Source organism: Oncorhynchus tshawytscha, linkage group LG16 (genome assembly GCF_018296145.1).
Source record: "Oncorhynchus tshawytscha isolate Ot180627B linkage group LG16, Otsh_v2.0, whole genome shotgun sequence".
NCBI classification, from domain to species: Eukaryota; Metazoa; Chordata; class Actinopteri; order Salmoniformes; family Salmonidae; genus Oncorhynchus; species Oncorhynchus tshawytscha.
The window spans coordinates 41495368-41509500 of NC_056444.1; the positions used below are offsets into that span (position 1 = coordinate 41495368).

Sequence of the window (14133 nt, forward strand, 5' to 3'; positions counted from 1 at the left end):
TTAGGCAGACATCATTAAGATATTAAAATGAATACATAATTGAAGACCATCCAGTCAAATTAAGCTCTCACGTCAATTCTTTGCCCTCTTCTTTCTCTCCTCTCACACAAGAGCGCGCTGTAACTTATGCAAAATACATTACCGAGAGTATTACACAAAGCACTTAACGCATTTAATAATTACTAAGGCCTTTTGCTGTTCCCTCTACATTGGGCTTCAGAGAACCTGTCAAGAACTGGTCTGTTAATAAGATTGTCATGTTCTACAGTCCCGCAGGCACATGCGTTTAGTCATAAACAGCTGCATTACCTATTCATTAGATAATCAGACATATAGTGTTACGAGTTAATCTCTTCCTTTTTATGCCTTTCCTTCCACCTGGTTGACTTTGGTGCAAATGAAATAGACCCCTTTGAAAATACACCCACAGTATCTCTAATCAGACAAAGGCACATAGGGTGGGTAACATTATATTAACCCAAAGAGTTTCACATGATCAAAAAGTATGATACTTTATGTTTTTTTCTCTCACCAAACACATAATGTGTTCTTTTTAGCAGAGACTTTTACCCAAAGCGACTTACAGTCATGCGTGCATACATTTAATGTATGGGTAGTCCTGGGAATAGAACCCGCTATCCTGGCATGGCAAGCTTTACCAACTGAGCAACAGAGGACTACATGCAAAGGCAATAGTTTTAACAATATCATAATTATGTTGTTTTCTTTAATTCTGGCATTTGTCCGTGACCTTACTGTGGCTAATTTCGTGTTCCCTTTTCTTTGTACTCTACCCATAGTGTTTTGCCTTACCATAGTTGCATGCTTCATTGTCAACAGTTATCAGCACTGTACCCCGTCTTATTCCTGTATTCATTCATAATGTGTTTCTGAAATACATGTGCTTAGCTGATGACCTGCCCTGCTTCTGTGACATATTGGTGCAATGGGCTTTTAAAAGTTTCATCACATCAACATCAAACGGCCGATATAATCTGAAACTGGGGGGGGTTCTTATGATGGACAGCCATTTCAAACTAATGTTTAAAGTCTTTTTTAAAAATCACACATGAAATATTTACAAGCATCCATAATTCAGATATTTATAACATACATTAAGGGCCATTAGCTTAAAATAAATAAACAGGTAATATGTCCTTGAGGGTTCATTTATGTCGGTAAGATGGTGGTTTTTTTTGCTTGTATGACATTGGACATGACAAGCATCTTCTATGTTTTAAGTAGAGAGGCAGTCTTCACATGCTTTAGTTTAGTTAACATCAACAGAGACATGGAAGTTGGGGGAGAAGAGGGGACCGCATGCTAGCTCAGGGGCATGTTGTTGTCCGATATCACTGGAACAGGCAGTGACAGATGGTTCCATCTTGTCTGATTCCATTGCTCCCTTTGTTAAAAAGCCTTATTAGCTTATCACAGGGGGAACAAACATCCCATAAGTACATCATCAGACCAATGGGTTTGGATCTTGTCTTATGATAGAGTGCTTGGTACATGCAATATGTCATATTGCTGCATGTCATATTTATGGGTTAAACAAAAAACTATTATTCTATTGTATCAGTTATGTATAGATCATGTTGCAGATTATGATTGATGGCATTAATTCTTTCATCAAATGGAGGACACATCTTATTGCAGATAAAAATGCATGAAGTTTGAATCCACCTCAATAAAATTACAGTTCATGTCCAAAGATTCACGGTGCTCTCGATGTCAATGCTGCTCAGAATGCATAGGTGCACAGTGTTGTCTTAACTACTCATTGCTGGTGTAATTCTTGAAGGGGAATCATGGCGCTGCATGCATGTTTAAGCTGCATGCGTTTACGGCCTTCCTTCACGCTAGAACACAGCCCGTCCACATCAACGATTCACATCTCGTGACAAGAAACGGTTGTCTCTAATTTGCGCATCAATGTAGCAGATACGTGCCTTCACGTCCTCGATATGTCTATTTCATCACATCCACTTCTGTCTCGACCTGCTCCTGGGTTAATATCTGAAAGATGGGATACTGATCTGCCCCTTGTATTCTGTAAGTCATAGAGCCTCCACTCAGTCAAAGACCCACTCTTAGCCATAATCATATGCAAACCTTCATTTTGGGCTACACTTAGCCGATGTTTGTGCATGGCCTGAAATAAGGTACTTTTAAGACAGTTAAGAGAGAGAGACAATGGGGGTAAAAACGGTAGAGGTATGTTTTTATTTTCCCCTGGTGGTTCTGAACCAGTGGGGAGCCAGCCGAGCAGCTCCCAACTCATTTTAGTGCATTTGGTTCCTGTTGATCCATGAAATGTCCTGTCTCTACCGACTCCTCATATTTACTAAATATTCCCTGCAGTATATAACCGTCCTCTTTCCGCTGTTTAAAAGGTGGTTATAAACAATAATGGCCGTCGACAAGCAGAGATGCACCAACAATCAGAGAGGGGAAACAGGAAACAACAGGCAGGGTCCTTCTTCAGTAAGCTAGGGCAGCATCACTTCCCTACTGTTCTGTATAACAAGCCGACTTGCCACTAAGAAATGTCTTTCATTTTGTTTGTGTGAGAGGGGTCCTTTCCCCCAGCTCTAAGGCTCTCCTCACCTGCCTGCCAGGAAGATTCTATCAAAGACATCCATGTTCGGTCAAGGTCTTAGAAGAGGCCTGGACAGGAACGGCTGTTGTTTTAAAGGGGGATCACCTTTTTCTCTCAGCTGCTCGCTCCCGAACACCTGGACAGATGTCTGGACTCTCGTTAGAGGGCAGGCAGCTCAAACCACACTCTGACACTGACCCCATTATTATACAGCATGAGAGAAACCCAGCAACTTTAGCCCAGGTCCATCTTCTTTCATCATGTGAAAGCCAAACGCCATCTCTGTGCTTGTCTCACAGAACTCTGCAACTGACAGGTTCAGAGTACACAGAGCTACAGTACAGATACTCCTGAAAATGTTCTAATAGGACAGTAGTATCAACTATTTGTTGAGATTAAACTGATTCAGCAAGCCATAATTCAGCTACTGTTCGTGACTCAGGAACTCTGTCAAAATGTTGTAACTATAGTCTTGAGCTATTGAAGGTACTTTTCAAAAGCACTAAAGTGCACAATACATTCAATTCAAATAATGACTTATGCTTCATGCATCCATAAACTCTGAAGTATATTCAAGTCTGAAGGGTGGAAATGTATTCATATTAAATATACAAGAGAACTTGAGGCAGGAGAAAAGTTTGAAAAATGTGAATGTGGATTAATAATTCATACTGCTTTTGTAAAGAAATTACAGTTATGTATTTACACTTGCTCAAATCGCTTACAAGCATTTTTTTGGATTAAGGACTATTTTCAAAACAGAATCCACAAGACACAAAACTCTGCGGCCTTTTGCAAAAGAGTAGATGTGTTTTCAAAATGTGGTTGCCTTCTGAAAACATAAATACATTCATTAAAACTCTACTATACTGTCCACATTGCAAATAGATCCATCAAAAGAGCACGACTGCCTGCAAAAAGATTAACACAACCACACTCATCTCTCGAGTCCAAGCAGACAAAACAGAAAGTTAGTCTGTCTTTTAAAAATCCCACTTAGATCAATACATTTTCTTTACAGTCACCAAATCATGATGGTCAAAATTGCAGAATTATGAGCAATTACATATTTCACCAAACAATTTCATACATATCAAATCAAATATTATTCCTGATAAAAATGGAAAAAAGTAAATAATAAGCCCTTTGTGTAGGATTCATTCATCGATATCATCACAATCCAATTCCATGTATTTAATACATACAGTAGGCTGGTTTGCTCACATTTTGTAGACTTTCCAATTGGTTCCAGAAACACAATCCACAATAGAAATGGGAAAGGTGAATACAATGGAGAAACACAACTGATACAGTCTGAATGTATACTGTATAGGCCTCAATCTACACCAAAGCAAAGCTCTATCATCGAAGATCACAACATTGGAGATGATGACTTAGGAGTAACCCACAGTGACTTATAAGTAACCCAACTTCATTCTCTGCATCTCTGCATGTCCGCAATATTGTAAAAATAAATCATAAAAAGTGGACAGTCCCCATTGCATAGATCATTCTCTATATTGTACATGGTTTGACACTGATGGGGGGGATTTTTAACATGTTGTGCAATAGTATTTATTTATGCCAGAAAGTGAACAGAGTTGCACACATTTCTCTTCTGATGAAAACAATGGGTTAACATTTCTGAGAACAAAACACTTAACAGTGAGTTTTGTGTTCATTGTTGACGTTTGTATTTAAAAGTTTTGCAAACAAGTGGTCTAAGATATACAAGTCAGGTACAAAGGCAAGAAAATGATCAGTTCTGTAACTGCATATGAGCGTTTGATCATTGCTGTTGTGCTATAGATACGTTTCAACACTGATACAGAAATGGAGTGTAAGCGACTGAGAAGATCTAGATGCATGCACTGCTGCCTGTTTGGCCATATGAATTAAAAACAGATTTTATTTTATCACTTCAAGGGAAGGTATGGGAATAATGTTCAATTAATTGTTTGGTTAACCCCTTTTTACCTTTTTGTGATTGGTGATATAATACGTGGATTATATTTCACATCAATGTGTTGTGTAATCTACATTGCTAAAGCTCAGTGTTTGATCATGATAGTCAGATGCTCTGTCTGTTTTTTGGGGGGGTCTATCTGAAGTCTTTTTTTTAGCCAATGGCAGGGTATCCTCACTCCAACACTGCCTATCTGGGACAGCGAATCACAACCAAATACAAGAAAAGCGAAAAACAATGTAGCACCACATGTAACACTCTCTTCCAATTGCTACAACTTTGGCTACAAACTGTCATGACTGTATCCAAGGCTGGTGGGTGTCTCTGTCCCAGTGGCAGTTGTCTGGGAGAGGTGGCCCTTCCAGTTCACTGAGGCAGGCAGGTTATCCCTTGGCCCAGCAGGGCACCTAAGTAAGATTCTTCTCTCTCAATTCTCCCCAGACACACCATCCTGAGAAGCCACTTTTTCCTACCACAGGAAGCCCAAGAGAACACTATAGGTAGCAGTCTGACAGGCAAACTGAACCCTGGCCTTTTATATCCTGCCAGGTTTGAGAAGTTGGACATCACCCCAAAAAGCGCCCAGAAGATTAAGCCCGTTCTGGAGCGCTGGATGGCCGAGGCCGAGGCCCGCCACCGGTCCGGCATGCAGAACCTGACCGAGTTTATTGGCAGCGAGCCCTCCAAAAAACGCAAGCGGAGGACCTCGTTCACCCCGCAAGCACTGGAGATCCTAAACAGCCACTTCGAGAAGAACACGCACCCCTCTGGACAGGAAATGACCGAGATAGCAGAGAAACTGAACTATGACCGCGAGGTGGTCCGCGTCTGGTTCTGCAACAAGAGGCAAGCGTTGAAAAACACAATAAAGCGGTTGAAACAGCCCGGTGACCTGGACCTGGACCTCGGCCCGACCGCGCCCATGGACCCTCTCTGTGATTCTCTGGATGAGATCCCAAAATGAATGACCAAAACTAGAGATAAAGAGAAAAGTCCAAACAACATGGTGGATCATGACCCAAAGTGGGAAGAAGAATGAAAGAACATTCCAGCCCTTTTATAGAGTCAACTGAAAAGGACAGTTAGGAAAGTTTGCAAACGAGAATACGTGTTATCAGTGTGATTACCACAGTTATTGACCTTTGCCGAAATCCCCAAATAAAAATAAATATGTTAGTATTTGATAGAAAAAGATTACAAACCTAGAGTGTGCTGTTTCAAAGAGTTCTAGTTCTGGCCTCATAGACCAGAATATTGTCCAAATTTGGGTTCCCATTAGGGAGATTTTAGTAAAGCAATCATGCCAAAATCAAAGACAAAAACACTAACTACTTACCAAAGTCTGTTGCATCGGAATACTAAGAATAATTTTTTAAGTGTAAAAGTGTTCTAAATTTTTACATTTGTACTGGCAAGAACATCTAAGATATGTGTGTGAGTTTGGCTGTACATTTTATCTTTGTCTCACTTAATTTCATTATCTCCCGTGTTTATATGTAAATAGCTACTAAATTGAAACCACAATGTCAAATTTGTCATGTAAATGCGTTTATTTGCTGTTCAACAATGGCATATTGTTTGTCTCAGACTCTTTCTCATCTGCAACTATTTTCAGTCACAGTGTAACTTTGTACAACTTTTACAAGTATTTATCGATGATTTTATGAGATTGTCTATGTTTTGGAGGAAGGGTAATAAACTGAAGGCTGTCTAAACAATGAGGGGATACTCTGTACCTAACCATATAGGTTCTGTCTCTGTGCACCGACTCTATTGTGGATATGTCTGAAACTACTGTATCTCATTCTGTTGCCAAAGCCTGATAGCCAAAGAACACATTACTTCAGCTCAAGAACATGGGGGTATTTTACCTTGGCCAATAACATGTTTTAGTTATTGTTATGTACCTAAGTTCCCTTTCTCTGGTTCTTTTTACTGTACAGTTTCTTTCATACACTGAGCTCAACTAAGTTACACAAAGGCCAACAGAATGCCAAATAACATTTTGATTCCCAAAAATGACTCTTTGTTAGTTCACAAACCTTTGATATTGCAATATAGAACATGTGTTTTACTGTGAGGACTTTTCTGCCCATCCCTTTCTGAAATGTGTGTCTAGTTTTCTCTATTTGAAGAATTGCTCCTGCATGTTTGAGATGAACCACTTATAACAAAGTTGGACTTACAGAAATCTGGAAACAAGACAACATAAAACACAAAAGGCAGCCCAAGTTCCAAATCCCTAAATTACATGTATATTTTTCAGAGTACATTGTCACTGAGAACAAATTACACGTTAGTGGTTTTAGCAAATCTTTTTTACATGATTTGACCTTTAGAGCTAAATGTGCATTACTTCCCTTTAGCATTCAGTAACCCATTATAATCTTATCAATCTGAACGTTTTCTAATCGATGAATCTTTGTCTTCAGGGGTCAAATATGTTTTTGTGAAAATGTCCTGCTGCGGTTTTGTTTCTTTTCTTTGAGTGATTCTATAGTGAAGCCTTGACAGACAGTATAGCCTAATTCAAAAAGTATTTTGGGGAAAAGTCGTGTGAAATGCAAGACAACCAAGTAGCCCTTTCACAAGACATGATCCATATTCATTTCAACCAACAAATCAGAGGGTGTTATTGCTGTGTAGATGTTGGATATGAACAGAGTGTCGTCACAACATGTAGCTCACCTCCTATAGGTGTACTTCAATATTACCAGGGCCCACATGGAGGATTTAAGGAATCCATATTGTTACACCACTGATGTGTTAATAACCTATAGGCCTACAGCCACTGTGTTGAACTTTAAAGAGTATTGCAAACTGATACACACATGTAAAAACCACTTTTTAGAACTCTGAAGATTACACATTGATATGAAATGTTCTAATTTGATTCAAGTAAAACACTTAGTCCCACTTTACACTGTTGCTTGCCTAGCAGCATAAAGTGCACTTGATAACACTTACAAACACATACGGAAATAGACATTAGTTGAGGAGAGTATACAGAAGGCTGAGGTTTGAGAGGCACTACATAGGAGCCCCCCTTACGTGTTCATTTACCCTTTATTATTTACTGTAGGCCTACCTTGAGCAAAGATTGAATACTTTTAGCAGGAAGTCGTTTTTTAACAGTGTAATATTGTAAGTCAGTATTACTAAATGGTGTTCAATCATAATATACTGTAAGTCATATGTGATTTGACTCAATTTAAAGACGTTTGTGTGTTCCCCCTCTGTCTCTCACCCCACCTCATCCCAACATGTAAGAGAAGTGATTATGCGGCTTCTGTATTGCATGGGCAGGTAGTACTGAGGCTAAACAATGAAGCTGTAACCAAAAACAAAAAGACAAAGGACGGAGTTAAACCTTCACGTAAACCCTTTGAAGCTGGACCAAAGCTCTATAGTTATATGCACATTGTACAGAGAAATGGGTTAATGTCGCCGACAATCTTGAAATACAAAGAGAATCGATGAGTAGATAAGTAGTAGTTCTTTTAAATTTGACGTCACCACTGCCCACCGTACATTGTGAGCAATGCCATGCAAAAACCATCAGAGAAAAAAAGACCGAAAAATGACTCCTGTATTATGTTTGAAAGTAGTGTTCACTTCTCATGGGGGGGGGGTCTGAACTGAGATTCTGTATGACACCCGATTTACTTTTGCCAAGTGGTTTCCAGGGTCACATGTATAGGACTTACTAGAGTTTGTTGTTACTTGTTTAGCTTTTTTCTCTCGTGGCTATGTTACATGCACTTCTCAGTTTCAGTCTCCAAGATGTGCCCTATTTTATAGGGGGCAAAGAAGGCTTTATGATTGTACCCGATTCTGTAAAAAAAAAAAAAAAGATCATCATAATTAAGATAAATGTTTTTAAATTATATCCACACAGACTCATACACCAACTGGTTTGAAATATTGTTATAACTCAAGAAAGACCTCGAAACCAAAGCTGATGAACCTGCAAAGGTTGCTTTTCATTTTATAGACTGAAACCTGTGCTTAATCTATAGAGCAATATCTGTTTGGTCATTTAAGCGGCGCTTTGTGTATTTCTAAAAAGCTTCACGTCTGTCACATTTATTTGTACCATTATTAATAATAAACAAGTGTTAGACATTAATGGATCGTCTTGTTTATTCTGAAATGTAGAATGAATTTTGAATCTAAAAGATATTTCTCGGTGACTTATAAGCACCAAAAGGACATTTCCAAATAATTATCTGGTAAGAACTGCATTTTGTCTTGTACAATATACTCTTAGAATAAAAGGTTATATTGCTTGCTTCATATATCTCACCCCCTAAAAGTTCTATAAAGTAGAACCCCTTTTTCGTCAAGGAAAATGGTTCATTGGGTTCCATATAGAATTTAGGGTGCCATATATCAAGCGAGCGATATAACCTTTTTAGAACCTTTTTTTTCCTGTGTGTGGTAAAGAAAGCACAAATGCACCACATACTAACAATATACCAACAGGCACTGTAAACACTGCAGTAGGAGTAATAAGGCCGGGGTTGCAGAAAATGACTCGCTGTCTTCTAGTCTCACAAGACCTTTACATATCCCCCTATCAAATTCCACCAATGCATACTTTGCTGTCCTTGCATTAAAACACGCACATATATATATAGTTGGAGCATAAAGTTAACTCAAACTTCTGTGTCTTGCCCATCATTTTTCCCTGTGTAGTTTTCAGAACGTCTTAGCTGTCAGCTTTCTTGCACTTCCACAGTGCCGTGATTGAGAGAATTGAACAATGAACCACGTTTCAATACAGAGAATTTACACCTAAAAGCAAACGGACAAGCTTGACAGCCTGTGGGGTCAGTAGCAATTCATTTATATTTCCATAGGGTCAATAGAAATGAATACATGTCAGGGTTATTTCACATCAATGCCTTACCAGATAACAATAACGAGACAAGCGTACAAAAAAAAAAAAAATCAACATTCTTCAGTGAAAGCCTTTTGAAACTAAACTCCAAAGTTTGAAATAGCTTTCTTGTTTATGAAGCCTTTGAAAACTGTCTGGCTGGTGAATAGAAAGTAGTAAATAAATAAATAATAAAAAAGCACAGACAAACATAAATTATTAACATTAGGCTGAAAACAGATTTTTTTTCCCCCCTCTTCGTTTCAAAAAACTAGTGTATTTTTACGTGGTGATGGGTGAGGTATAGCTTGGGCTATTTGATATTCTTCTGTTTTGTATTTGTTCCATTTTCTTTATTTTTCACTGTACAACATAATTGTGCAGAGACAGCCATTTTTTTTCAATGTCTTTTATAGTTTGTTGATGGAAAAGTAAAACTTCAACTTAAGTTAACAAAATGGCAATAAGTGAATGACCAGAGCACAAAAATGACATATCTCACTCTCAACATAACAACAACACATATTTCTGGTACAGAGAGGAGTAACCCAATAAGTGAGGTGGAATCATGGAAATAGTGTATAGACAAAACAAACATGGTTAAAATCCACGTTTTTTCAATTCACCTATTTGCTTCTGGACTTTGTCATGTCTACTATGTGTACAACATTGTGAGAAGCACAAGGACAGAATCACACTCAAACATTCAAAATGGTACCGCCGATATGCTGATATTCTAGTCCACAATTAATAGAATATTCTGTTATATTAATTGTGTTTCTACGGGTGGGATAATGTTGCTACTAAAGTATCATCAATCAACACTGTCAGTACTGAAGCTGTTTGATCCTGAATCTTAACCATATCCATGACCCTCAATAATCATCTGAAACAGTGTTGTTTGCGGTCCCTATTTCAATGAAATCAGAGGAGGACATTATCACTAGTATTGCCATATTTCTTTGCAAATTAGAAAATCCCCTTTGGATTTTGCCTACATTACGTACATATAGTATAGTCTTTCAAAAAAGTGAGAAATATGTTTGTGTTGATCTATGAGTCTAAATAGGAAAAATAATCTCTTCCGAACAGCTCTTTGCGACAGTCAACCGACGGACTTCGAACACATTCCTGTTCAACTAGCAACCAATTGAAATGATCCTGGAAGAGAAAGAGGGTGAGAAGAAAATATTATGACATGTTGGCAGTCCAAATGGATTATGTTTCAATATCAGTCAGGACACAGAAAGAGAAAGGTGGAGGATGAGGCTACATGTGTTGGATGCAGATGGTTTTAAATTGCCCCCTTTGTTTTCCATCAGGCATGAGGCATTCACTTCCCTTATCTTTCAGACAATGTGCACTGGGCTGATGTTCTCAGTAAATGAACTGTCGGTGTATCCATCTCTACCAGCAGCCCTCCCTCCGCCTCCTTGTTTTCACTTCCGCCTCAAGGTTGAGACGTTGCTGCTCTCACTGCTCAGCCCCCAAAGCCGCTGAGGCGTCTCCCACTCTGCTGCTCTGCTCCGCACACCAGGTTGCCTCTGGGGGTACAATTAACAATCCTCACATGCAATCCAGGTTGTCCATGCATATGATGCCTGGTTGCTTTTGGTATTCTGTTTTTTGTCCTCCACCATTCTTAGCCATGACACAATTTGAGGCATTTGAAGGTAGAGGAGTTAATAGGCTAGTTTTTTCTTTACAGAGATGGCCGGCACCCTGACTGGAATAGCAGATTGCATTGCCCACAGCCCGATAAACTTTCTACACTGTCTAATCTACACTGACTGTGCGAATGCTCCTTCTCACTTTGTGATGCTTTCCGTTTTCCTTCAGGACTCAAGACTAGGCCCAGTGCTCCCACCACCATGGGTCCCACCTCTTCTCTTTTGCATGAACCAATCCAAGGGTGTTGGTTTGACATGTTCTTCTTCACAAGGGTGTTGGTTTGACATGTTCTTCTTCACAAGGGTGTTTTGGTTTGACATGTTCTTCTTCACAGGGGTGTTGGTTTGACATGTTCTTCTTCACAAGGGTGTTGGTTTGACATGTTCTTCTTCACAGGGGTGTTGGTTTGACATGTTCTTCTTCACAAGGGTGTTGGTTTGACATGTTCTTCTTCACAAGGGTTTGGTTTGACATGTTCTTCTTCACAAGGGTGTTGGTTTGACATGTTCTTCTTCACAAGGGTGTTTTGGTTTGACATGTTCTTCTTCACAAGGGTGTGACATGTTCTTCTTTGTTTTGGTTTGACATGTTCTTCTTCACAAGGGTGTTTTGGTTTGACATGTTCTTCTTCACAAGGGGTGTTGGTTTGACATGTTCTTCTTCACAAGGGTGTTGGTTTGACATGTTCTTCTTCACAAGGGTGTTTTGGTTTGACATGTTCTTCTTCACAAGGGTGTTTTGGTTTGACATGTTCTTCTTCACAAGGGTGTTGGTTTGACATGTTCTTCTTCACAAGGGTGTTGGTTTGACATGTTCTTCTTCACAAGGGTGTTTTGGTTTGACATGTTCTTCTTCACAAGGGTGTTTTGGTTTGACATGTTCTTCTTCACAAGGGTGTTGGTTTGACATGTTCTTCTTCACAAGGGTGTTTTGGTTTGACATGTTCTTCTTCACTACCATTCTTGGTTTTTACCGAAATTCTAAATTAAATCATGTTGAATGAATTCAACAGAAATATTTACAGTGCTGTAATGTTCTGAACATGAACCTAAAAATAAAAAAAATGTGCAAAGACCATCTGCATTACCTAATTATTGTTGTCAGGGGTAGGACCTATAAATCTGTTTATCTCTTCCAGGGTCAGGGTCAATTCCACCCTCAGTTAAACTCAATAAGGAATTGGATTAAAGTGCCATTTATAAATAGGATTGCCCATGAATTCACTTTCAATGAATTAGTTGAAATGAGTGGACCCAACCCAGATCTCTATCCACTGACACTGCTTTACTATATTATTACACACCGGCAGCTATTCTGATCTGTAACCAGGTTTCCATCCAACCTTTCATGCAAGTAAAGTATGTGTCGTATGGAAACAGCTCATTTTTGTCGGTAACATTTCCAAATGTCCACAAAACAACATACGCTAGACAAGGTGGGATCTTTTTGTGTCAGTAAAATTAATGATGAGAGAAATGGCGGTGGACATGCCTTTATGCACAAATATTGATATAAGAACCATCACATCAAAGTAAACATGGAGTCAAGCGATGATATTGTGTGGTCCTCCCACTACGACCGGGGAAAGAAAACAGTTTATTAGGTTACAGATGAAATAAATTATGATGAACTTCACAGGGTGGTGAAAGTGTACAGTGATGTGCTTCATGCTTCTTTCCAATAGATATATTGGGTCTTATTCTGGTGACATGATGATCGATGCTTGGCTGCCGTTTGACAAATAAAAATAATCTCGCTCTCATGATGTATGTAGCCTACCCGCACTGTACCTGCGAGCTGTGCCTACCCGCACTGTATCTGCGAGCTGTGCCTACCCGCACTGTATCTGCGAGCTGTGCCTACCCGCACTGTATCTGCGAGCTGTTGGCTAGAGCGCTGACGTCGAGACCAGAGTGGGCACATTCGCTATATAAAGCAACATTAAAAAAATGATTCGATACCTGGGAATTGAAGCGTAAAAGTTATTTTTACGTGCCAATCTGTTTGATGGAAACATCTCTGGTGTGAAAATGCACATTGTTTTTATGCATATTTTAGAATATTTTCATGAAAATCTGTCGCCAATTGGATGGAAACCTAGCTCTTGTGGAAAATATTGTTGTACTGTCCATTTCTCTCATTGCTATGGTAAAAACAAGACACGAGTTGTATTCTAAGTGGAGTGGTATCATCTGAGAGTGATATATATATATAGAGATATATATAGATAGATATATATATATATTTAACATGTATAACAGAGATTCCATCCTAAGATGTTTGGAAGTCTGGCAGATAACTGTTCCTCTGATGAGGTGTTTGTATGGACAATGTCCACCTCTTCATCTGCCTCTTACTCTCTCTCCCAATCACCTATAGTATACTCTGAGGCAGAGAGATAGAGTACATAGCAAAAGGCAGCGAGCGAGAGAGGAGATATGGATTGGGAAGTAGGTTGTGAGTGGTATGGTTGGCCGCATCTTTGCCATCTTATTAGTGGGGGCTCAGTGCGGACACTTTGGCCTTCTTCATGGGGCCATGATGAGACCCTCTTCGCACATCTCAGCAAAATGGCTGGGGGAAATCACAGATGAGAATCACTCAAAAACAGGGAGATGTCAACAGGACCATAATGATACCTGATGGCCCCAGAAGAATCTCTCCCCTTTTCCCTCTCAGCCTTATACCTGCCCAAGTTGCACTATACTTGAAAACATAATTAGAGGTAAAACAGACAGAAGCTTTACCCCACCCCTCCACCATTTTCTGTAGCCAAAGCTCTTTGTTTTATACACACACACACACACACACATACCTCTCTTACACTTCTTCAGAAAGGGGGATGAAAGAAGGAAAGAAAAATGGAGGGGGAGAGAGGGAAAAGGAGAAAGAGAAAAGGAGAGCGAAGAAGAGGCGGAGAGTTCCCTCTGTGAGATGCCAAGGTGCTCCCAGTCCATTGTGCTGCCGGCTGTCAGGTTAAATTAGGGAGTACAGGCTCCGTGAGTGTAAAAA

At 39.5% G+C, this 14133-nt stretch overlaps 1 protein-coding gene across 1 annotated transcript in view; it reads left to right on the forward strand.

Moving 5' to 3' along the window:
* Nucleotides 1–8194, forward strand: part of LOC112215157 (POU domain, class 6, transcription factor 2-like) — a 65297-nt gene extending 57103 nt beyond the window's left edge. The window contains exon 10 of the mRNA XM_024374104.2: nt 5010–8194. Coding sequence (XP_024229872.2) covers nt 5010–5532 — 523 coding nt within the window. The 3' untranslated portion in view covers nt 5533–8194. The remainder of the gene's footprint in view (nt 1–5009) is intronic.
* The last annotated feature ends 5939 nt before the right edge of the window (nt 8195–14133 follow it).